Source organism: Peromyscus eremicus, chromosome 7 (assembly GCF_949786415.1).
Source record: "Peromyscus eremicus chromosome 7, PerEre_H2_v1, whole genome shotgun sequence".
Taxonomy (NCBI): Eukaryota; Metazoa; Chordata; class Mammalia; order Rodentia; family Cricetidae; genus Peromyscus; species Peromyscus eremicus.
The window spans coordinates 6,217,219-6,244,050 of record NC_081422.1 but is presented as its reverse complement, the minus strand read 5'-3'; the positions used below and the strand labels follow the sequence as shown (position 1 = coordinate 6,244,050).

General features: G+C 43.3%; 1 protein-coding gene across 1 annotated transcript in view; it reads left to right on the top strand.

Moving 5' to 3' along the window:
- Arhgap42 (Rho GTPase activating protein 42) overlaps positions 1–26,832 on the top strand; it is a 233,611-nt gene that overhangs the window by 94,136 nt on the left and 112,643 nt on the right. Inside the window, exon 3 of the mRNA XM_059267304.1 lies at positions 2,083–2,144. Coding sequence (XP_059123287.1) covers positions 2,083–2,144 — 62 coding nt within the window. The remainder of the gene's footprint in view (positions 1–2,082; positions 2,145–26,832) is intronic.

Below are 26,832 nucleotides of genomic sequence, written 5' to 3'. Positions count from 1 at the left end.
CCTTCCTTCCTTCCTTTCTCTGTGTAGCCTTGGCTGTTCTGGAACTCCATCTGTAGACCAAGCTGACCTGGAACTCAGAGATCTGCCCGCCTCTGCCTCCTGAGTGCTAGGATTAAAGGCGTGTACCACCACTGCCCACCTAACTAAATCTATTTACTGTGTGTGTCTTTTTCACTGTCATAAAGTAGGATTTAATATGACATTTTCATATTTATTTATTTTGTTCATTTGTTTTTTTTTAAGACAGGGTTTCTCTGTGTAACCCTGGCTGTCCTGGAACTTGCTCTGTAGACCAGGCTGACCTCAAATTCACAGAGATCCACCTGCCTCTGCCTCCCGAGTGCTGGGATTAAAGGGATGCACTTTTTATGCATTTATGTGTATACATTTTCACATGTTTGTATGATATATTTTGATTACACTGACTTCTTCTTACCCTCTTTGGCCCCCTTCCCACTCTTTTGGACCCTCTTCTACTGTCACATCTTTTGAATGGTCAGAGGATCCTGAGAGAGCGCTTGCCCACAGGACCCGGGCACTGCAGAAGATGTGTCTCCCTCTCTCCCCAGCCATTAGCTGTATGAGAGAGCGCTTGCCCACAGGACCCAGGCACTGCAGAAGATGTGTTTCCCTCTTTCCCCAGCCATTAGCTGTATGAGAGAGCGCTTGCCCACAGGACCCAGGCACTGCAGAAGATGTGTTTCCCTCTCTCCCCAGCCATTAGCTGTATACAAATCCTCAGAGACGGGTGGAGCCTTGTGACCTTCTTCCCTTCCCATGATGAATGGTGATGGGTTTCATCCCCCAAGACCACAGCTGCTGTAGGTGAAGGGTGCCGTGGAAATCAGCACCACAGCCCTCTGTCCTGTGCACCCCTGCATGTCTCTCTGGATCTTACACTCTTTCCATCCCTTCATCTGGGGATAATGTTCCTGAGCTGATAGGATCAGTGGGGGGCTTTGCAGTACTGAAGGCCACTACGTGTATTTATACAATATTACATTTATTAAAGCACCACATGTGTGTGTGCCTTTGTGAGTGTGGGCACATGCATCTATGTGCACATGTGAGGAGGTCAGGGGAGAACATATGTATCTTCCTCTGTTACTTTCCATCATATTTCTTTGAGGTAGGAACTCCCATGAGCCTAGGCCTAGTTCAGTTGATAGCTAGGGATTCCCAGTGTTCCTCATATCTCTGTGTCATTTTCCCCATCCCAGCACAGTGGTCACAGGCATGTGTGGCAATGCCCAGTTTCTTATGTGGGTGCTGGAGATCCGAACTTAGGTCCTCAGGCTCACACAGCACGTGAGATGGCTTTACCGACAGAGCTGTCTCTTCAGCCTGGTTTATTCTTTTTACAGATTTTAAAACTGTTTTGGCCTGCAGTGATGGCCCAGTGGTTAAGTTGCTGCTCTTTCAGAGATCCTGAGTTCAATTCCCAGCAACCACATGATGACTCACTACCATCGGTAATGAGATCTGGTGCCCTCTTCTGGCATAACATTGTATATGCAGATAGAGCACTCATCCATAAAATAAATACATCTTTAAAAAACAAAAACAACAAAATATTTGCCGGGTGGTGGTGGCGCACGCCTTTAATCCCAGCACTCGGGAGGCAGAGCCAGGCGGATCTCTGTGAGTTCGAGGCCAGCCTGGGCTACCAAGTGAGTCCCAGGAAAGGCGCAAAGCTACACAGAGAAACCCTGTCTCAAAAAACAAAAACAAAACAAAACAAAACAAAACAAAATTTCATATCCACAGACCACTGTTGAAAGAGATTCAGGACTATTTCAATGTAAGTTTCATATATTAAATATATAATCTATATTTGTTTTAGGACCTGTAGACAAACTTCTTGGCTTTGATTTGTAGCTCACAGAGAGACACCCGCCTCTTATCCACAGCTGTTAGTCATTGGCCTCTTAGTATATGCTTGTTTTTATACATGTACAAACAAAATCACACAAAATAAGATACAAATTAATAACTATCTTCATTTAATGCTTGCTCTTGTGTAATTAAATATTAGCCCTGAAACAGGATTAATGCCTTTCTTTCTGTCTTGTTTTTAAACAGCTCAATCGCTGAAAGAATTCGCGAGGCTGCTTATTGCCGTAGAAGAAGAAAGGCGTAGGCTGGTAAGTTTGTTCCTATGTCTTATGAATCCTGCTGTGTTTGTACTCTCCAGAAGAAGGAGCAAATCTGAACTAGCCACAGAGTAAATGTCACATGTAATTTTGAAAGGTTTGTGGCTGTAATTAGCTTTAAAGAAAATCTATGGGGGGGGGGGGGGGGAGGACTGACTAATAAAGTCTAATAAAGACTGTTAGCATGAGACTTTGAGATGGTGACACTGAGTGGGATCACGAGAGCCAGGAGGACTGTGCTAGTTGGGAAAAATAGGGTTAAAACATTTCTAGGCTAATAGGTTAGGTTATGTAAAATACTAGAGCACAATCATTGGTAGTGCTTTTCTTTACTCAGCGTATAATTTGGCCTGGGTATGTGACTCTAATCCCAGTACCCAGGAGACAGAGGCAGGCAGATCTCTGTGAGTTAAAGGCCAGCCTGGTCCACATAATGAGTTATAAACCAGCTGGAGATACATAGTGAGACGCTGTTTAAAAAATTAAAAACAGACAAAACAAAAAACAAGCCAAAACCACAAAAGAAACTAAATATAACTTTTGGATGCTGGAGAGTTGGATCAGTGGTAAAGAACATTTGTAGAGGACCCAGATTTGGTCCTCATCACCCACATGGTGGCTCACAACCATCTGCAAACTCCTCCTCCTGGGAACAGCATGTAGCGGCACACAGGTAAAGCCATGGGACATGTGGCAACATATAGATTAACAGAAATGGACTGAGTTTAAATATAAGAGCCTCCACAGGCCCTGTATGCACATTGTGCACAGACATGTATTCATTAATACGGACATTTCTGGTATTTCTTTAGTTAGCTTTTTTAAACAATGGATTTGAGGCTTATTATTATTGTTACTTTTACTGTTCATGTGCACACGATGTGTGTATGTATGTATGTGCTGTGTGTATCACAATGTTCGTGTGGAGGTCAGAGGACAACTTTGTGGAGTTGGTTCACCCCTTTATGTGACTTTTGGGGATCAAATTCAGGTCCCCAGGTTTGTGTTGCAAGTGCCTTTAACCAAGGAGAGACTTTACTGGCCTCCAAGTTAGCCATTAAATAAGCTTTAGTGTAAAGGCAATTGTATCTGAAAGTTTTCTCTTGACCTGCCCATCCCCACGGACCCCGCAGCCACTTATAAAATAATCACTCAGAAGCTTATATTAATTAAAACTGCTTGGCCTACCACTGACTAGCTCTTATATTTAAACTCAGCCCATTTCTGTTAATCTACATGTTGCCACATGTCTTGTGGCTTTACCTGTGTGCCGTTACATGCTGCTCCCTGGACGGTGGGCTGGCATTTACTGACTCAGCCTTCCTGTTCCCAGAATTCTCGTCTGTTTATCCCACCTATACTTCCTGCCTGGCTACTGGCCAATCAGCATTTTATTTATCAACCAATCAGAGCAACACATTCACAGCATACAGAACATCCCACAGCACTCCCCCTTTTCTGTCTAATCAAAAAGGAAGGGTTTAATTTTAGCACAGTAAAATTACATATAACAAAACAGTAATCAAGTAAGAATTACAGTTATAATATCTAGTCTATTTGTATTTGGCAAAATTAAAGAAAATATTCTATCTATCCTTTATTTGTGAGTCTAAAGTTTTATATCTAATTTATATTTTATCATAACCAAGGAAAATTATAACTATCATCAAAAACCCCAGAAGGATATAATATTCCTCAAGTAAACAGAAAGAGCATTGTAAGCAACTTCCAAAAATCTAGAATGACACAGACAGCTGTCTGCCTGGACAGTCACCCAAAATTCCTCTGTGATGTTGGGGCATCCATCTTTAGCCCATAGGTCTAGAGTCTCTCAGTTGCTTTTCTCTGTGTCCTGTAGAATATTTGGCAGTTTCCTCTGTGAAGCAGGAACATGAAGGACCATTTCACCTTGCAAAGTTCAGTGGTCATCTTCCTGTGGGTCCTGCATGTCCATTTGATACAACATTTTGTCAAGCAGTCCAGGCAAAAGCAGTTTCTTGCCCAAATGGCTATTTTTGCCAAGAAGAAGATAAACTCCATCTAGAGTGTCTTCAACGCCCATCTTTCTCTTTGAAGTAAATCGGTGCTGTCAGGAGCAGACGTGTCTCACTGTCCAAAAAGTCTACGTTCTTAAAACATTTTAAATGTCATATTCTATAGATCTTTGAAGTGTTTGAAGATTACCCACGTACCTGAAGTATATCTATGTATACCTAGAAAATTTAACAAGACTATAAGTTTGACTATCATAGAAGACTAATTATTAATCTGTATTTCTTAATTATTTATTACAATTTAAATGAATTCCATAAACATCATACCTTAAATGAGAGTAGAAATATACATATAGTATAACAAAATTAACTTAAAATTTTTTTTATCAATAAACTAAAATCCATAGCAACATTTTTAAACAAGTTGTTGCTCTTTAAAAGTAGGTTCATTAATCTACCCTTTCATCCTATCATATCTATATCCTATATTTTTGTAGCAGACAATGACCTCAAGAAATTTACAGGCAAATGGTATGTATTCACTCATAAATAGATGTTAGGAATAAAGTATAGGATAACCAACCTACTACAGTCCACAGCCCCAGAGAGGCTAGATAACAGGGAGGGCCCAACGAGGGATGCATGGATTTTCCTGGGAAGGGGAAATAGAAGAGATCTCCTGGGTAAACTCGAGGTGGGGGCAGGGGTGGTGGTGGGATGGGGTGATAGAAACATGAGGGATCCGGTTGTACTGGCTGGGTGTGGGACAGAGGGGGAGAGTAATGAAAGAAAAGTCTTGATGGGGTTGGGTTAGGGAGAAACCTGGTGCCAGGGACACTCCCAGGAATCCACAAGGATGACCCCAGCTGAGACTCCTAGCATTAGTGGAGAGGGTGCCTGAACTGGCCTCCTCCTGTAATTAGATTGGTGACTACCCTAATTGTCATGGAAACTTCATCCAGTAACTGATGGAAGCAGATGCAGAGATCCACAGCCAAGCACTGGCACTGGGCCGAGCTGACTCCGAGAGTTCTCCTGAAGAAAGGGAGGAGGAATTATAGGAACCAGGGGGGTCAAGGTCATGACAGGGGAACCCACAGAGACAGTGGACCTGAGCTCCTGGAGCTCATGAATACTGGACTTAGGGAGCCTGCATGGTACTGACCTAGGCCCTCTGCATATGTGTGACAGTTGTGTAGCTTGGTCTGGCTGTGAGGCTCCTAGCAGTGAGATCAGGACCTGTCCCTGGTGCACCTAGCTGGCTTTTGGGAACCTATTCCCCATGCTGGATTACTTGGTCCAGCCTTGATACAGGGGAGGAACTTGGTCCTACCTCAATTTGATGTGCCATGCTTTGTTCACACCTATGGGAGGCCTGACCCTTTCTGGATGGAGGAGTGGATGGGGAGGGGGTAGATGAGAAGGAGGTGGGAGGGAATGGGAAGAGAGGAGGGAGGAGAAACTGTGGTTGGTATGTAAAGTAAATTAGTTAAAAAATAGAGAAGAAATAAGCTTTAGATATGCAAGCCTCTATACCAACACTGTAATGAAATGAATTTTCCTGAAATTAAAATGCAAAGAATAAGTTTCTCAGTGTCCTGCATGGATAAAGTTCTGTCTTTTGTCTACATCACATTGTGGGTGCTTTTCATCTCCTGACTGTTATCTGGAGAGACAAGAAGGCTGCCTTGAGGGGTGGTACATCACCCTCAATCCATCACAGCTTCAGCAGTGGTAGTTATAGTTCCTATTGCTTGTTGACATTTATCTCTGTCACTATGACAAAACACCCCAACAAAAAGCAACTTAGAAGATGAAGGCGTATTCTGACTTACAGCTCCAGAGGGGATACAGTTTTAGCACTAGCTCGGTCCATCAGTGAGCATTGCCACGCCAGATTGTGCGTGTGTGTGTGTGTGTGTGTGTGTGTGTGTGTGTGTGTGTGTGTCCATGTGTCCGTGTGGATGCTCTTTTGCTCACAGATCTGATTTCCTTGATATGACCTTATTATGCCTATAGCCTCTCCCAGTTCCAGTTTATAGACTAGCACCTTTCTGCTTGAGGAACTAGTCATTTATCAGGTAGTGCTTTGTGGGTGGTGCCAGTCAGGTGCCATTGTTCATATGTGTTCCTAACTAACTGCGGAGTCATCCTCCATACTCCAGACCCAGTCAGATGCTGCTTGTAAACCGGAGTCTCTCAGATTGAAGCACTTTCTGAGCAAACCACTGTTTTACATACCGTGGAGTGACTTAGATGAGGCCCAGCCTTAGTGTAACAACTTCTGGCTTGCCTGCCTGCCCTCCTCTCTCCCTCCCTCCCTCCTCCCCCTCCCTCCCTCCCTCCTCCCCTTCCCTCTTTCCCTCCCTCTCCCTCCCTTCCTCCCTCCTTTCTTTCTTGCCTTGGTAGAAGTCCTTACTCTAGAGAGCAGGAAGGATGAGAGCATTTGCTAGGATTTGGGGAAATATTTCAAAGTATTCATATTATGGAAGACTTAAGACTCATAATGACAGCTAAGAGTGTGTTAAAATTCTAAAAATACTTCTGAATAGAGATTGTAGAGTGGTCAGTCAGTGAAGCCTGTCTTGGCACGCTGCCGGCCAAGCATTTCACTGCCCATTTAACAGTTCTGTTTTGGAGTGTAAGAAAGGCAAGTATGAGAACACAAGACCAAATGCTCACGGTGTAGTCCTTGCTAGCTTTCAGAAGAATGTTTGGAAAGCTGTCCTTTTCCTCTCTAAAACTCGAGTAATATGTTGTTAGATATTTTTCTGTTCATGATAATCCACAGAGGATTAAGCTGGTATTAACTTTAAAATATATTTGTACTGTAGCATTCTGTTTTCAGGAAGGTTCCAACATATTTTTCCTTGCAGTTGACATCATAATGGTTGTTATTTTCATGGTTATATATAAACTCACTGGATTTCAAGATTTTTAAGTGGATACATGAAAATAGACACCTAATCTTTCTGTACCTTCCTGTCTCCCAAGACCTATTTATTCAGTCTGTTGGTTTACAATTGTTGACTCTCAGGAAGGATTTTAAGTCACTCTCCTCCCAGATAACACTATCATGACCCATTTAAAACAGGACATGCTAGGTGAAGAACTTTCACATTTTTATGACTTTTTTTCCTCATTATTTTATATATTGCATGATGTTGAAAATTTCCTTTTCTGTTTTGCTCCTTGTACAGGTCCCTGGGCAGGGTTTTTATTGCTTACAGATGTGAGTGTTCTCGTTCTTAATGATAGCTCCAAATGGACAGAGCCCTGGGGCTTCTCGTCTCTCTCCTGTGCTCTTTATCTCGTAGGGCTCACAGCCTTTTCTTTAGGGACTCTACATCATATTGGGATATTTTAGCTTTTACCGTATATTTTTCTTTGTGGTGTGTACATGTGTATGTTCATGTGTGTGAGCGCTAGAGTATGCATGGGAGTTAGAGGACAACCTCTGTGTTGGTCTTCTCCTTCCATCGTGTTTGAACAGGGCCTCTTGTTCCAACACCGTCTACCTGGATAGCCGACCCCGAGCTTCTGAGAGTTCTCTCCTCTCATCCGCCATAGGAACGCTGGGATTACAGCTGTGACCACCACGTGTGGTCTGACATTGCCCCTCATGTGCGCACAGCAGACACAACAACCTCTCAGCAGTCCCTCCAGCATCTCCCTTTCACTTTTAAGGTCACATGTACTCTGCAGGATTACCAGTTCGTTTTTATTGCTAGTGTTGCATCCTGGCTAGTCTTTGCTGCATTAGAAACTGTGATTTGATGCTGCTCTTTGATACTTAAGTAGCACAAAAATGTTCTTTGATGCTGTAAGACTTAATGTTTGTAAAGTTACGTGTAACTATTCTACAAAGCTAATACTTGCACAGACTTTAGTTTTAAAGTACAGGGAAAACAAATATGTGGTTACACAGTACACAAGAAAATGCCAAAGAATCAATAAAATAATTATGTTTAAAATACAATCTTTTAAGGCCAATTATATGAAGAGAAACAGTGTACAGGGGTGATCTCCTCAACACTCATGTCGCTAAAACTCAGTACCGAAAACTTTTGAGTCTTATTTTACATTTATTGAAGACAAAGTAGGTATTTAGTTTAAAATATGTTTTTAATTGAAATAGTGTTACATCACATTTCTCCTTCCCTTTTCTCCCTCAAGTCCCTCTCATGTCACCCCACATACATATGTGTGTGTGTATGCACAGATATGTAAATACATGTGCTGAATCTCCGTTTTTATTATTTGTGTGTGTAAGGGTTAAGGGCTGACCACTCTGCCTTGGACAATAAGGGGCTCATTCCTGGGAGAGGCTAACTCCCCTCCTGTGTTACCATGTGCAGGTCTGGTTTATGTGGCCACGTCTAGGGCAGACTGTTTCAGCACCTTCTTGTATTTTGTCTTTTATGGTCTTTCCTCAGCTCTTCTGTGATGTTTCTGATAGAATCCGAGCTAAACGTGTTGCTCTGAGCTTAACTCCCATACACATATATATACATGTACGCATGCACACACATATACACAAAAGTACACATACATGAATACACAAGTTGATGTCATTCTGAAGTGCATGTGTTACTTCTAAGATGTACAGGAAATCGAGGTAAATGGTTCCAAAAAGGGAATATAGAAACAATGTTATTAACTGTGTAAATATTTTATGTGTAAATTTTTAATTTGATTTTATGTGTATCTATGTATTTATATGTATATGTGTATATATGTGTATGTATGTGTGTGCATGCATGTATGTATATGTGTGTAGTATGTGCATGCATACATGTGTACTTGAGTGTATATGTGTGCATGTGCACGTATGTATGTATATGTGTGTATGTATGTATGCATGTGTGTAAGTATGTGTGTGTTATGTGTATGTGCATATATGTGTGTGTATGTATGTGAGTACATATGTACATGTATGTATGTGTCCTTGTGTGTATATGTGTGTGGGCATGCATGTATGTATATGTGTGTGCATGTGTACTTGTATGTGTGTGTGTGTTCATAGGTATTCATAAGGAGACCAGAAGATAGCCCTGGATCCCCTGAAGCTCTTGTTGCTGGGAACCACACAAACCCCTCTCCTACTTCCGTGTCTGTGTCCCACTGGATTTAATGAGAACTTGCACGTGCACAGTTGTGGAGTTACTTACTCAAGGATGGACAACTTACCCATGGTCAGCCCTCCAGATAAAGGCGACTGCTCCTCCCGATTGCTGTGTAGCCGGGGTGGGGCCCCCTCGTGCTGGAACACTGATGGGCCTGACCTTGTCCCTTTTGAGTGGAGGCAGATAGGGCACCAGGGCTTATTTAGCCCGACGGCTCTTGAATTCGTTTTGTAGCTGAAGACCTGGCATTCCCGATCCACCTCCAGATGCTGGGGATAGCACTCACTCACTACCAATCTCAGTTTAGAGACTGCTGGCATGGAACCTGGTGTGTTGTACATAACAAGCAAGGAGGTCACTAACTGAGCTACACGCCCCCATGTTTAGCTCTTTGAGGACAACCTTATTGTGTGTTGTGGCCGACATAGCACTCCATGTAGACAGCTCACAGCCTCCAGTTTCTCTCCATCCTCCTAACACTCCTTGTTTGCATTTTTTCTAGCAGCCACCATAAAGGATGTCACAAGTTGCAGCATAATTTTCCTTTGATCCATGACGAGGGTAGGTGGCAGATGCCCTGTCCATGAATCTACATGTTTATCAGTGAGCGTTTTAATGCAATAGCAAATATAGAGTGTTTAGGAGACGCTGCTCTGGGGCAGGACAGGTAGTGTCAAAACATCAAAAACACATTTCTCTGTGCACATTACAATGTTAAGTGAAGAACGCTGATTGTTGTAGAAACAGGAGTCTAATCCAACGTGTGTTTATACTCTGGCTAATTTAGTCATTTGAAGCTTCATTATTTTAATTGGCAATAGTTAAATAACAGTAATTTCCTTTGCCTTTTGTTCTTTCCAGACAAGCATTTTTAAAAGCTTTTATTGCCAGCCTCAGAAAAGCATGCTGTAAAAATGAGAATAGCTTGGTGTTTCCACAGCACTTCTTGTTTTTGTTGTAATTAGAGCTTTGATGGTGAAACTGAAAACTGAGGCAACATAGGATGTGCTCCTGGCCCCACTGGGCATGTGGGGACAGGTGGCAGGGAGGAGGAAAATGCTGAAGAGAAAGGAGCTTCATGGGAAGCTTGTCTTGTCAGGGGTGGATAGATCAGGAGTCTGACCCAGAACTGTTGACATTTCGAGCAGAGGGCTTCCTTATACAGAGGACCATCTCCCACACTGTAGGACCTTTAGTGACATCTCCCAGCAGTAGACTCCTGGTCTGCGTCCTTCTAATGGAGATATACCTAGATGGTACCAGACGTTGCCAGATAGATAAAGCTGTGAACCACTGGCCTTTTGTGTTTATTGGGAGCCTTTTCCAGTGGATCTGAGGGTATCCCTTGACATCATCTGACTTAACTGGGGTTAGTTATTACTCATATCCATTAGCCTTTAGCTCTTAAAAGATAAGGCAGCTTTCTAGCTTAGCCAGGTCTCTTTACATATAGTAAGTGGGATGTCAGGAAATGTTTGCTGTGTTGCATTCTGATGAAGCCTTTGTATAAGTACAACACTGCAACTCTGTCATAAGTTTTCTAAACTCAGATATGACAATGCATGTGGTTTAAACCCTTTCGTGTGTGAATGGCAAGTACTGTCAGAAGTGCTCTACAGTAACTCACTTAATCCACAGAGCTGCTTAGTTTTGTAGATGGACATATTGAGGCCTGTCTATGATGACTGCGTAGTCAAAACTTCAGGAGGCAACCAGAAGGGCAACGGACCCCACAGCAGACTGTCTGGTTGTGTCTGTTGCTAACAGTGCAGAGGGCAATGGAGGGCTTTTGAGCATGGTACTGACAGTTCACAGACCAACCCAGTTAACAGTCTGCCTCGGGGAACCTCACCAGTGTTCCAGCTCAGTCCGACCGGAGCTTTCATTTCATGCTGCTTACTACTTTCACAAAGCGATGATTGCACGCGTTCCAAAAGATTTCCACTGGGGACAGATCTGCTCTGGTGGGCCATAGAGGAGGGGATTATATTTCTGAAAGAGGCCAGGTCTGCTGACCTAACCCTGAGTGTTTCTGCCTCACCTTGGTGTCCTCCTTCCTCTGAGGTTCTCTTGTTTATTTTAACTTCATTTCTTCTCTGGCTGGGCCGCCATGTGCAAATACAGTCAGCCACTGACCCGCCATTTCTTCCTGATCTGCATCATCTGACAGCCTCTCTGCTGTAATGCGATGAGAGGAAATAAGCCAGGCGGTGTCTGCTCCTTAGGTGGTGAGTTAGTGGTGGGGGCCTACACGAACAATAGCAGCAATGCAAGGTGCACTGAATGCTGGTGGCAATGCCAGCAAAACGTTCAGAGGAAGTGGGGATCACATCTGCCTGGAAGGATTGGAAAGGGTTTGTGCACCTGGCCTTACGTGAGAAATAAACACCCCCAGCAGCAAACAGAGGAGAGTGAAGGGACAAGAGGAGGGAATGTGGGAAGAAACAACTCTTCCTGGTGTGTCTGGAATTGTGCTCATCCATAAGAGCAAACGTAGGTGTGTATGCGTAAGTCGGAACTTGTGTGAACAGGAAAACACAGGATACACTGGAGTCTTATGTAATTCAAAGTGCTGGGGTTTTGGCAGTGGGAAACTGTGGGGAGATGCTAGGAGCAGCTAAGAAACTTTAGGGGTTGGGAAGATATCTCAGTTGATAAAGAGCAAGAAGAAGAAAAGAAAAACCAGACAGGTATGGTAGAACCTAGTTATCACCTCAGTGCTGGGGCTTTGGGGGCAGGTAGATTTGGGAGACTCCCATGCTACCCTACCCTGCTTGCTGTTCTTGGTGATTTTTAGGCCAGTGAGAGTCAAGTGTTTCTAAAAAACAAAAATGTGGACACCCTGCCCAAGGAACTACGCCCAAAGTTGTCTTTGGCCTCCACAACTGTTGTGTACTTCTGACATGAACATGTGTGCATGTGTGTGCGTGCACACACACACACACAGAGATTATGACATGAACATGTGTGCATGTGTGCGTACACACACACACACACACACAGATTATGACATGAACATGTGTGCACGTGCACACACACACACACAGAGATTATTGTAGCTTAGTGATAGAGTGCTTGCCTAGAGTGGGTCCAGCTCTACATCCAATTGCAAGCACTGCAAAAGGTAGGATGGAGAAGGTAATGTAGTGATCAGGCAGTAGAGCTTCAATGAGCTAGTTTCAGGTCACATGACAAAATCCAAGGAGCTGTTATCATTCTTTTACCCACAAGGTTGGATTCACAGTTCAATTTTGCATTTACAAAATTAGTAAGATACTCAAGTTGAACAAATCTATTGAATGAATGTGTATGTTGTGTGTGTGTGTGTGAGTGTGTGTGTGTGTGTGTGTGTGTGTGAACAGCTTTTGCCTGAGCAGAGGCAGGTCATTCTTATAAAGCTACTGCGTTAATGCTGAGGGGAAACAGTGGTTGGAGACTGAGAGGAACGGATGTAGACTTAGCTGAGTGGCAGTAGTGGAGACAGGGCTACAGCTGACTGCACTCAGGTAAAGGGCGCAACAGAGAGACGGAGGAAATTCCTGGACGGTTATGTGACATGTGGAGACAATGTGTCGGGCTCAGCTTATCAGGCTTCAGGAGAGAGGACATGGTCCAGTGGCTTCCCAGACCGTGGGGTGAGCAGATTCTGGGTCTGCCTCTCATTAGCCGTGTGACCTTGGACACAATAGTTAGCATTTAAAAATAGCACCCATCTAGGGTCAGTGTAGGACTGGCTAGCATTTATGAAGTTCTTATCATTTCACCTGCCATAGAAGATTTCAATGAAATCGAATTGATGAGGCCCATTTCAAATCTACATAGAAATACAGACTAAGTAGAGTCTAGGCTGGAGCAGGAATTGTTTCATTTTAAAGCCATTTTTTCCTGATGTTCTGGAATTTTTTTACTTAAAAAGTTTACTTTGAAGTTGATAACAATACTGATTTTTCATCTTTGTTTTTCTCCGTTTTCTTTTGGATGTTGTACTTTTGGGCACTTTTATACGTTTGTTTAGATTTTTACGTGATTGATAGAAGATCCCAACTGCTAGGAATACCATAGTCTTGATTGGCAGTAAACATGTAAAAGGCAATAAAAGATGAAAGTCTTGAGTTTCACATCTATTTCCGTAACTCCCAGCCAAATTTCATGAGTGACTGAAGGAATGTGACTGTGTGTCCTTCCCTGATTTCCTGTTTCTCTCTTCCCCTCTCTCCCTTCCTTCTTTTCCACGCCCCCCATTCCTTTCTCTCTATTTCCCTCTCTATCTTGTCTCCTCTCTCTCTGACAGCATTTCATTCTGTCTTCAGGGCTTCCTGTGAGGTCATCGGGTCATTCTGGAAGGGCAGAGTTCTGATACAATAAACCAGAAGAGCTATGAGCCCAGGGTCAGTCACCACACGGAGCTTTTAGGCCTCAGGACCTTCCAAAGCGGCCATATTGTCTCTGCAGATTGGTTCAGTGCCTGTGATGGGGCATTTTGTTCTTTCCGCCAGAGCAGCTCTGGAATATACACATATTCAAGTGTAAATGGGTATTCATGAACTACACATACATATTTGGAATTGAGAGCACAGTCTGAGAGGTTTGCAGTGATTGCTCTGTTCCTTTTGTAATGTATTGTGGTCTTATTTCATTTTTTTGCTTTGTTTTGCGGCAGGGTCTCATATTGTATTCCAAGTTGGTCTTGAACTTAGATCATTTCTCTTGCCTCAGTCTCATGAGTGCTGGGATTGCTGGTGTGTGCCACCACACCCAGCTGAATCTTTCCAGTGCAAAAGTGCAGTTCAGTTTGTCACTTACAGAAACACACTGAAGCACATTCAAGCTGTATTTATTCTAGGAGAACACCATTATTTTGGTAATTATGCACAGAAAAACAAAAAGGTATATATTTATTTAATCAACAGAACCATCAGCTATCCAGAGTTCTTTAAGAATTTTGACATTGTGATAGCTATTCTGTGGGAAATCATTTTTTTTAAAAAATTCTTTTAGCTGGTCATCTTTAGGGTTTCTTCTTTCTTTGTTTCCATTATGAATTGCTTTTCTTCCCTTTTCTCTTGGGATATGTGAGGAAAGATTTTGACAACGTTGCAGTCAGTTCTTTAGAAAAGTTCTTTAGAAAATCCTTACCTGGGGTTGGGGATTTTGCTCAGTAGTAGAGCACTGGGTCCTGTCTTCAGCTCCAGGGCTACGATGGGCGGGGGCTAAATTCAGCTCTGCAGAATTTAGAAAACAACTGGGTTATAGATGTAAAGGAAGGTGGAGAAAGAAGTGTGTGGCTGGACAGCTAGAGCGAATGGATTTCAAGAATGGGTGGGGTTGGGTATGAAAAAGGTAGGTAAATTTTAAGTCCTTCAGGTGGGATGAGCAGGTATGAGATGGAGCCCTGGGGTGACCTTATTCAATCCCCCCAAATAACACAGGTCACATTTGTTAATTGCCCACCAGAACTAGATGGTAAGACCTGAAGACACCACAGACAAAGACAAATCAAGCTGAAGCTGATCTAGAAGCCACCCCCAGCTGGCCATCGTCATGGTGCCAGACAGTGCTATGCAGGCTGCTGGGAAAGACTCACCGTCATTTTCCTCAGACAGGCACCCTGCACGCCACACTACTGACCTTCCATGTGCCCACTAGTGTCAGAGTAGCATGACCGCCACAGCAAAGAACTTGGATAATTTACTGTAAATTTGGCTAAAAGCCCATGTCTATGCATTCACTTCTTTTTTATTTTAATTAAAACTGCCTTTTTTTAATAGCAAACTATGAGATTATTTCTGATGTCTCTAGATTTAGGTCATTTTCAGACTAGGGAATGTATTTTCTCCTCCAGGTAGAATATTGCTGCTGCTAATGAACACCCAGTGGCTCTGTCTGTGAAGTTCACAGACATGGGAACAAGACAAACATCTGTTTCCCAGGAACACCCTCCAGGATGCTGGGGATGGTCAAAAGCTCTGAAGATGGCATTCAGTGTCCTTTGAGTTGAAGTTAGACGTTTCATTAGCTGTCTAGAACACAAGTATTTTAAATAATTTGGCCTCAGAATACAATGTAGACAAATTTCTAAGTGGTCTTATTAAATAAAAAAAACAAAAAACAAAACATGGAGCCAGAAATAGGGGTAAAAATCTGACAGAGATTAGAGGAATCAGAATAGCCACCAGCTAACCTTACCTCACCATGCCACTTCCAAAGTGAGCTACTTTTTGTCTACCCGGGCCTTTATTGCCTTGCTGTTTTGCCCTCTCATTGGCTCTTAACCCAGCTACCTCACTTCCTTGTCACTGCCTGTCTGTGCAGACCTCCAGGTCTCTAATGTTGGTACTGGGATTAAAGGCGTGTGTCACTATGCTTGGCTCTGTTCCCTAGTTTGGCCTTGAACACACAGAGACCCTGCCTGCCAAGCGATCGGATTAAGGGCGTGTGCTACCACTGCCTGACTTTTGTGTTTACTTAAAATGGCTTGCTGTTTCCTCTGATCTCCAGGCAAACTTTATTTATTAACATACAAATAAAATATCACCACAATACAATTTGTAATTTTCTCAAACTATACCTTAAATTGATTCTGAATTGTTTACGAATTCGATATTTTCTTCCAGAAATTATAGTTCTTGCCTATGATACTTATTTCATTTGAGGATTTTTGCTTTGTTTTATTCTCATTTTTATGCTAGGCAAAGTGTCTACAGGGAGTTCCTGCCCTTGCCTCCATTTACAAATTTCAATTTCATAGTATGTATAGCCTAATACATGATGGTTGTGTATTTTTCAATTATGAAAGAACCAAGTTCTTGATCATCAGTGCCCACAGGAATTTCAGAGTAGATGGTAGATGCAACGGTGAGGCAGGCAGGTGATATTTTTATAAATGGAATAATAAAGCTAATTATTGCTTAAGTGACTGTACCCACAACTATGTTGTTTTTCCTGTAGAAAGCATGAGTGAATGCTTGGTTCTTACAACCGAATTCCCCTGTGAAACTTGTCATCCTACAATTTTCTCCGTCATGCAGGGATAAGTGAATTATTTCTACAGTTTATGAACTATAGTGATGTAATCTGAAAGACTTCCAGAGGATTGGAAGCAGGGACCTCCTGTCATCACAGACAGCCCCGTCTCCAGGCCTACATTAGCCTCATTGGTGCCACCAGTGTGCACTTGGTTTCTTAACCCTCCCCACCCCGTTTTGTTTTTTGTTTTTCTATCAAAGTGGATATTTTCAGCTTGCAAAAGTAACTACTTATACCCCAAAGTGGGACATCGAAGAATGAAGGAGAACGTTCATTCAAGCACACTGTCGTACACAGTGTGCTTGCTTAGTCCTGAGTGAGGGTCTCAGATGGCTCAGAGTACTTGCTCGTGCTGTCACCTAGGCAGGTGACCAGCATGCAGCCTTGGGGGTGAGAGCTGAGAAGAAAACGGTCAATGCTGTACCTCAGACCTTGTCTGATTAATCTTCCCGTTTGATTTATTATCTCAAAGCTCTGTTTGCCTTCCCAGCAGACACTGCCATGCCAAATACAACTTAGAAATGAAACTTGGGAGGGTCAGATAGATGGTAGACAAACATAAAAAAGCTTTTGTTAGAGAAAGAACCAGAAAGTCCACGTTCATTTTAGGTCTAGAAGCATAGTTTTCTTCCTTTCGTTTGGGCTTGCTTTGCTGTAGAACTTTGTACTTACCCCAGTGGGGTTAAGAGCAGTCTGTTAGTCTGCTCATTTTCCTGGAGTTTTTCTGAGTTGATGGTGAGCTGCATCATGTACAACCTTCTTGGAAAGGGACATTGTAGAGCTGTCTTAATGAAGAGAGTTAGTGTAGAAATCAGCCTGACGGTAGATTTTTCCTCTGTAGTAGGCTTCCCTCTACCAACTTCATATGATTGGGACACTGACACCATATATGCTTCCGTTTTGTGTTACAGAGGCCAAGTCTAGTAATTCCCTAGGGTCTTCATTGGCCAAAAATCCAAATCACCCATTTGATCCAAGTGCTTTTAGAGGGAATATTTTCTTTGGAGTGTTCTGCAAGCCCTTGAATGGAGCTGCAGGCGGTGAAGCTTGTGATCATTTTATTAGCCCTTCACTCCCGAGTCTTGTAGACTGTCCACAGAAAATACCGAGGTCACTCTATCGCCATGCCTCAAGCCACTGTTTGTTCTTTAAGTGCTGTCTTTGGAGAACTGAATTTAGTTCTATGGTGAAGTCATTGGTCAAAAGGAAGGGTCTTCTTGGCAGCCACACCCACATTTAAAAGTTTTGTCATGGTAACTGAGAACAGTGGAGAAGAGTACGCAATCTTGACAAATTCCAAAAGCAAAATTGTAAAACAAAGATTTTCGCTGAAGTAAATCATGACTGCAGAAAATGAGGACGTCACTTGGCAATGGACTTAACCGCTGGCTTCTTAGAGGCAGCAGGTTATGATTAAGACCATGTTGGTGCTTCTACAAAGTGTGTCTGGATCCACGTGTGCGCTCACCACCCACAGGCTGCTGAAGGAAGTTGTAGGAATGTTTGTCTGCGAGAAATTTCCCAGGGCAGCAAAGACTTGGTATTCAGCAGTTAGAAGCCAGCACCTTTTCTGCCTATGCTCATATAGATTGTGTGGATTGCCCTTAGCCTCTTGTTCAAGTTAATGCTCATTTAATGAGGCTTGCTTTAAGGTCACCCCCTTGTTGTTCACTCAGACTACCAATGACTTAAGTCCCTTCAACAAGAGAGGTATGACAAGAAAGTTAAGAGATGTGGTTTAGAAATAAGACAGGAAAGGTAACATCATTTCAGAGGTGCAGTGTTAGAGGAGATTGTTTTGGCTACTCTTTTCAATCCCAAATGTGGATCCAGGAAAGCACGTGTGTTCAGTAACTAGCTGTGTGTTTGATGGTGACTTTGTCCATTCTCCACGGATGGACCAGGATGCCTGTCTCTGCTACACAGTCGGCTGCTTCCATCGTCTCCCATCGTCTCCAGCTGCCACTCCCGGGTTTCTTTTGATGTCTCTTGTGTTGCTTCCATCTTTATAATCCCTGCTTGTGTGGCATGTCCCCACATTCGGCGCCCATGTGTTTTTCATCTCCAGTTCCGGCAGTTATTTTCAAAGAACATGGTCTTATGTGTTTATATATTTGTTTTAAGATGTTCAGTTTTGCTGGGTTGCTCTGCACGTATTGGATGAGACAAGCAATGTGGCAGCTCAGCCTGTGCCTGTCAAGCATTGCACTTCACAAAAGTTTGTGGTCTATACCTAGAACCCTGTGCGGCATTTGGGAGATGCAGTGATAGATGTGTTCTTTTTATTCATGCTGGGTTTTCCACCTTCCTCTCCTCCCTTCTTCTTAAGACTGTGACGTAGACTGAAGCCACTTCACATTTGTGCCAGGGCTTTTATGATTTCTATGCAAAGCATTTTGAGAAAATTCTTCCACAGCTTGATATGGAAACACATCCTCTCATATCCTGTTAAGGAGACACACAAACAAGACGGTTACTGAATTTACGTCACATCTTGTGACCTTGTAGTTCAACATGTATGACCTGTACTAACTACCCCTACAACCCAGGATGCCTGTGAATACATCTACTCCTTTCTGACCCATCTACTTTCCGATGAGAAGTCTCTACTGTAGATATTCCAATTAGCCTTGAAATTATCCTAGGGAAAAATTAAAACTAATGGGTGCTGTGTGAGGATAAATCCCTGGAATCCTAGAACTTGGGAGGGAGAGACAGAAGGATCAGGGGCATCCTCAGCTACATAGTGATTTCAGGGCAACCTGGGCTACCTGGAACTCTGTCTCAAGAACAAACAAATTGGAAACTACACAGAATCTCTTTATAGATTTCAGTACAAAATGAGCTCAAGTTTGTATAAGTCGTATCCTTCCCTGATTGGCGCAGTTGAAAACTCAGTCAATACACTCAGGTAAACCAAATTTAAGAGCTGTTGAGTATCAATGAGAAGATCTTAAGAACAGCAGTTCATGCTTCGCTGCCCCAGTCTTCAGATCATAAGGGTTTTGAGGGCCCCCAAGTCCTTGTTCTTATGGAGTAATTTTGGGGACACTTCAAGCACTGACTATGTCTAAGAAGTCCCTTCAAATTGATGTCACCTGTGCCTCTCTGGCGTGTGCAGTTCTTTCTACTTCTCAGCTGGGAAAATGCTTTCCCATTGGTGTCCTGTGCAGAGTGGGTTACCCGACCAAGTTATAGATCATCAAAGGATCACACAACATTTGTATTTAACATGAAAGGGAAAAAATGACTGTGGAAAGAAAATGTGGCAGAAGGATCCATTGAGATTTGTGTAAGCCTCACTTCTTTACATAAAGAGGTGGAGCCTTCCATTGAGCCAACTGGAACATACATTCTGCTTTTCCTGCAGTTATGGGGACACAGTGATCTGGTTCTTTAGGAAGCTAGTGTGTCTTGTGAGAGGCAGGGGAGAGCAGTGCTCCTGGGAGGGTGTCTTATCAATACACGGATCCTCAGCACCCATTAGAAAGTAAGGTGGAAATGTCTATCTCTGGTCCTTTTGTCCTTGGAGATGAGGGGGGAGGGGGTCTCTCTGCTCAGTGTTCCCAGGTTTACCTCATCCACAGAGAGAATTCACTGTGGGACAGCAGCAAGGGCTACTGAGAAAATGACAGCATGCTTTGTGAGTCACGTGTCATTGCCTTGACAAAATGCCTGAGAAAAAGTAAAAGGAGGAGAAGTTTCTGTGCACTCAGTCTCTGAGGTCTCAGTGCGTGGTCAGCTTGCCCTGTTGCTCTTGGGCAGCAGGAGGGTGTGCTGGATCAAAGCTGCTCATCCCACGATGGGAAGGAGGAGGCTAGGCACAGGATGTACCCTCCTGTAGGGAATTACCTTCCTACTTCCTCTAAAAAGTCCCTAATTCCTAATATTCTACTCAGTAGTGCATTAACCCATTGGTGACATTAGTGTCCTGACCAGCCACCTCGCAAAGCCACCAACTCTGGAGCCCTTTTTTACCTACTCTATATTTGAACCATAACACATACTGTTCACAGCTACACAGACTGTAAGTTCAGTGCCGCTGCCTCCCACCCTCTCCGTGTTCCAGTCTGGAAAACGTGTGTGCTCATGGTTCTCGTCTTGTTCCTACTGAGTTCTGTGGTGAACTCAATGGCTGTCACTGCATGTGGGCTTTGGAACATGAGCCTCTCCTGAGTGCTCAGAAGTGTAGAGCAATGGGTGCACTTCAGGCTTACTAATGAGAGCCTACATGTCACAGAATTGTAGGCATTCTGTGCACACAAAAGTCTGGGAAGCTTAACTCTAGACAGAATTAATTCTCGTAGTCACTTGACACTAGCACTTTCAGACTGGTGTTTGGGTAGGAGTTCAACTTTTGACAAACAGTGAACCGAGCATCTGCAAGATTCAGCACCAACCACAACAATAATGTCCCACTGTGAACTGTCGCTGTGCTGCTAGGAAATGGTACCCAGCTGGCCATTTGCTAGTGTTAGCTAGTTAGGTGTCCTGGGTAGAGAAGCTTTGGGTCTTAAGCTTTCTATTTCAGAACTGAAGGAGGAACAGCAGAAGGAAGCATTTTTCTTGGAACGTACTGTTTCCTCCCATTTCAAAATGCCAGGAATGATGATTGGGCAGGGGAAATAGGAGACCAGACATACTCGAAAAAAAAAAAAAAATGTGTCCCAACTTAATAAAGTGTGTGTAAGTTATATTGGTTGGAATTTTCAATGTTTGGCTTTAGGGCTGTAGCTGCTATAATGGAGTCCTTTTTCCGTGGTGTTCTTTCTAATCATGGGAATTTGGCACATGATCAAAGTGTGTGAAGCCTGGGTTTCCATGTGTGTAAATGGAGGCCAGTATCACCTTTCCACACCAGTTTTGAGGATAAACCAAGTTGTGGACTAGTGAAGAGTTGCTCAGTGTCCCATCCTCGGGCTCTCAAGAGCATCCTCATGACACCGACAAACAGGGACCTGATTACACTGTGTGATTCAGAGTTCTTGAAAGAATCAAGACTGTTCAAGAAGGACACAGCAAACTAGACTGGATTGGCAGTCAGTGGCCCCTAGGGAAGGCAGTCATTTTTCTCCAGAAGTGAAGCCACTGGTAAGTGACCATACTCCAGTAAATAACCCCCCCACTGTACTCGTTCAATTGACCCTAACTAAACTCAAGGGTAGTCATCTGAAAGATAAAGGGAGACAAGAAAGCAGATGGGGGGACTTGTTGGACGACAAAAGGGTTCACGGGGAGTTGGAAGGAGATAAGAGAGGGTAATGGGGGTGTGTGGGTAAGATACAGATTCCTCATATACATGGACAAATTTGTCAAATGTTAAATGAGAAACTAGGCTGAGGATATAGCTCATAAGGTAGAACGTTTGTTAAGTACAGGGTTCTGGGTCTGACCTGAGTCCCTAACAGCGAATACAAAAATGAATAAAATAATGAAAGTTTAGCATCTAAACCACAAAAATTGAATTACAGAATTCTTTTTTTAATTAATTATATTTTTTTCATTTATTTTACATCACAATCACAGTTTCCTTTCCCTCCTCTTTGTTCCCCCTCCCCTCTGCCCACTCCCCATCCACTCCTGCTCTGTTTGGGCATTCTGTTGAAGAGAGGGAGGAAGAATTCTTAACCCATCACAGTATTAGACTGAAGAAAACATACTTAACATTGTTTTCTTGTTTGCTTTTGGTCAAGAAAGTGTCGGCTAACCCACTCTGCCTGTTCCACCCACAGCAACAGCCTGTGTCAGGGAAGCCCAGAGTTCAGCCTCAGGGCACTGCTGCAGTGGGAGACCCTGTTTCTGCTGCTCTCACTTGCAGTGAATAGTGGGGAATTCCTGTCCCCACTCTCTTGGTGCCAGGACACAATTGGCTTAGATGTACTCTCCTGCTTTTCCTGGTACTCTGGGAGAAGAGGGACTTGTGCATTCCCAGCTTAAAAGCTCCCAATATTAATGGCTTACATACATTGAGAGCTAATTTGGGTATACGGCAAATATATGACTTCAGTGGGAAAATGCATTCTGTGTTTCAGGCACCCTCACTGACTTGGATAGAAGTGACATGGGGCAGACTCTGGGGACAGCAGCCACTTTTCCTGTGGGATGAAACAGGCTGTTGGACTCAAGCCTTAGTGGGCTTGGTTGGGATTGGTCTCTTGCATTCTTTGGGTTTGTTTCTCCTTGTGCAGCATCAGTGTGTTCTGCAGGATTTAGCAGCTGGTTCTGCTCCTCTCAGGGTTACTGGGGCTGTCTAGCCAGAGATGGGCTAATAGTTTTCAGCCTTAGGGAACTCAGATGCTTTATTAGAGGGTGTACCTTTATCATTCTGACGAGTAGCTTATCATGTGCTGTCTAGTATTTTAAGCAGGCACTGGCTTGTAACCTCAGCTACTACAAACACTGAGGCAGAGGACGGGAGTATAAGGCCTCCCTGGCCCACAGAGTAACTTCAAGGTCAGCTTGGACAACTTAGACCATTAAAAAAAGTACAAAGAACTGGGGTTATATAATCCAGTTGCTAGAGGGCTTGCATAGCATGCACACAGCCCTGGGTTTTATCTCCAGTACTGAATAAACTGTGTGTGGTGGTGATGTCTACAATCTCAGCACTAATGCAACAGAGGCTGGAAGATCAGAAGTTCAAGGTCATCCTCAACTACATAGTGAGTTCAAGGCCAGTAGGGGATTCCTAAGACATAGTTTCCAACAACACAAAACATGAAAAGTAAAAATAAAAAGAAGGCTAGAGATGTAGAGATGTACAGTGTGCCGTGCATGCCATAGACTGTGAGTTCAGTCCCCAGAAACACACACACACACACACACACACACACACACACACACACACACACACACACACAGACCCACCCACCCCCACACCTCAAAGGTGGATGTGGAAGTGTTGTAGTTTTTTAATGCTGTAGCAAACTGACGCAAGTATCACACCATTTGCTCGGTTTATTATTGTCATCTGTGTTGGGCTCAGCTGGCACAGCCCACTCCTGTTCTACGTGGTCGTCAGGGGCAGTGGCTCTTCAGGCTCATGCACAAGCCTTTTGTTAAAGACTGGGAAAGCTCAAACACTAGCTGGCCTTGGCTGCTTTGGGTGTTTTCCTGTGTGATTGATCTCAGTATGCGAGGAGTGTCAAGGGCTTTACAGACTTTTAAGACAAGTTTCATTGCCTATCATTAGGGAATTATGACAGTTTCTAGTACATATAGTATGGTTGGGGCACATACTAATTCTAATGTTTAGGAAACAGCACATGGTATCTAATGGTTGGCAAGTCAGTGTCTCCTGTGTGGTAGACCTGATAGTACTTGACATGCGTGATCCTTTATTCACAGCCATGTGAAGTAGTATGTCATTATGGAACTGATTATGTTCTCATCTTTGCAGCTGACAAGACTTGAGCTTAGAATAAACTAAGTCAGGCACGCAGTGGCCTCGCCTTTGAACCCAGGTTTGACTGTTCCCTAGCAGCTGCCATAATAATGTATTGTGTGCACTTCTCACTCCCAGAGCATTCCTGCTATGGATTGTCTCTGATTGGTAGAATTTTCTTTTGTATGGATCAAAACTTAGTCTACATTCTTTTGATCTATGTGGTCAATATTATACTGTCATGTCAAGCTCTGGGTATTAGGTCCTGGGTCCAGGTTCATTGATACAGCTACAAAAGTTCTTCATACCTGGAAGAGCATATGACGTCATTCAGTACTCGAGTCATTCACAGGGGTGGAGAGCAGAGTTAAAACGACACAGCAAGGTTGAATTCTGGAGGTGAAGGTTCTACTGGGTGTCAGAAGTTTCAGACTCACAGACAGCATGAAGAGGCAGCCTTAAGAGGCAGCATCAGTAGCAATAGGAAGTGTCAAAAGCTCAGACAGACTGTGTCCACAGAAGCTACAAGGGAGAACAATAAATGCTATGACCAAGATAGGAACAAAGTGATGGGTGGGGATAATTAGACCAAGGAGGCAGAACCCAGCATGTATGGGCCATCCTCTGCTTTAAACAGGCAACTTCTAAGTCCTTTTGTATGGGTGTGAGATAAGGTCTCCTGTAGCCCAGGCTGGCCCCAAACTTAGTTTGTAGCAAAGGATGACCTTGCATTTCTGGTCCTTCTGCCTCTACGACTTGAATGATGGCCTTGCAGGTTTGTATCACTCCCCTGGTTTTCGGGGTGCTGGAGATCAGCACTCGACTCACTGGGCTACACACCAGCCTTGATCGACAGTGCTTAACATTCTGAAGATTGACAAAGCCACACTGGATTCACTCTACTTACCCAATAACACTTTATACCAAGTTGCATATTTTCACATAAAGTCAGATTTGTCAGCTGGTAGAGTGGCACATATATACATCTTTATCTTTTAAATGTTTGGGGGATATAAATGTGAAGAATCAAACTCTGAATGAGCTCCCTCCTCTTCCATGGTGTGTAGCTTTTGATGTACCTAAGATCCGGCTAGCATTGCATTTATTACTGAGCTGCAGAGCAATTTAGATTCATTCCCACCATTTTATATTCTGTATATACATGCCCACAGTTATACGCAGACCCTGCAATTTTGTAATTTAATTGGTTATAATGTCTTCAGAAATTTGTAGTTTAAGATGTTCTGAGTTGTGCTATGGTTGATGGTGTTTATTTTTCTTAAATATGGTTTGCGTTTTAAGTTTTTCTAAAAGTACATTTTACTTAGTGTATGTGTGTGTGTGTGTGTGTGTGTGTGTGTGTGTGTGTGTGTGTGTGTACATGGGCATGTGTGCCATAGCCTCAATACGTGGGTGAGTGGGCCTGTGTGCTATAGCCTCAGTATGTGGATGAGTGGGCATGCATGCCATAGCCTCAGGTGGAGGTCAGAGGATGACTTGTAAGACCTGATTCTCTTTCCCCACCATGTGAATCTTGGGAATGGAACTCAGTTTGTCAGGCTTTGAGGCAAGTGCCTTTATTGGCTGATCCATCTCACTAGTTTCCGTTTTAACCTTTTTAACGATCACTTCTGCTTTGTGGCTAAGTTGATTTCATAGATTTGAACTAATTAGCATAAAATTATCAGGCACACCAAACGTGCCTGGAAGCAAACAGTTGCTGTGTCAATCACAAGCATGGTCTATGTCTAATTATATATAATTGGGAGGCACTTGCAGAAAGTGTGCAGTTGATACCTTTCCAACTTCATTGTGGTCTGTATGTGTCTTTTATCATCCCAGTTAAACATTTGGTATCCAGGCAGCTCTCAATAATGTGGTATATATTTCTGTATACTCCCCGTATTCCCCATTCATGTAATCACTTTTGTCTTTCTCCATGATTGAAGCTGCTATTTTCCAGGACTAAATCTGATTTAAACATTTTGTTGTTGTTGTTGTTTTGGTTTTTCAAGACAGGGTTTCTCTGTGTAGTTTTGCACCTTTCCTAGAACTCGCTTTGGAGACCAGGCTGGCCTCGAACTCACAGAGATCTGCCTGCCTCTGCCTCCCGAGTGCTGGGATCAAAGGTGTGCACCACCGCCTCCCGGCTTGATTTAAACATTTTACCATTGTGTTTGAATAATTCTCACCATATGAATCGCTGTGGTGTTCCAAGCTCTCTCTGGTCCTGTAATTATACAGTTAGTATAATTGTGAAGACAACCCATTAATAAGATCTTGTCTTGTTAAATATTCCTGTGTTGTGTGTATACATGTGTGTCTGTGTGTGTCTATGTATGTGTGTGTCTGTGTGTGTGTCTGTGTATGTGTCTATGTATGTGTGTGTGTCTATGTATGTGTGTGTGTCTATGTATGTGTGTGTCTGTGTGTGTCTCTCTGTGTGTGTCTGTGTGTGTGCATGTCTGTGTGTGTCTGTGTGTCTATGTATGTGTGTGTTTGTGTGTGTGTCTGTGTATGTGTCTATGTATGTGTGTATCTGTGTGTGTGCATGTCTGTGTGTGTCTATGTATGTGTGTATCTGTGTGTGTGTGCATGTCTGTGTGTTTCTATGTATGTGTGTATCTGTGTGTGTCTGTGTCGGTGCGTGTCTATGTATGTCTGTGTGTGTGTTCTGTGTGTGTGCATGTCTGTGTGTGTCTGTGTGTCTATGTATGTGTGTGTCTGTGTATGTGTCTATGTATGTGTGTATCTGTGTGTATCTGTGTCTGTGCGTGTCTATGTATGTCTGTGTGTGTGTGTGTGTCTATGTGTGGGGGTCTGTGTCTGTGTCTGTGCATGTGTGTGTGTGTGTGTGTGTGTCTGTGTGTGTGTGTGTGTGTGTGTGTGTGTGTGTGTGTACAACAAGCACTTCTAACCCGAACTTTCTTTGCAGCCTTCTCAGTCATGTCTTGTTGTAGATGAGGAAACTGAGTCTCAGGTAGTTTCAGAGGCTTGTTCAACATTCCATGATCATCTGCTAGTACAGTTTCGTCTCATTTCACAACCTAGATCTTTCCCCTAAAATGTTCCAAATCCTGGCTTGTTCCCAGTGGTGATGAGTTTTTGTTATTTCAGGTGGTGCCAGGTGGAAGACTGTACCATGTTTT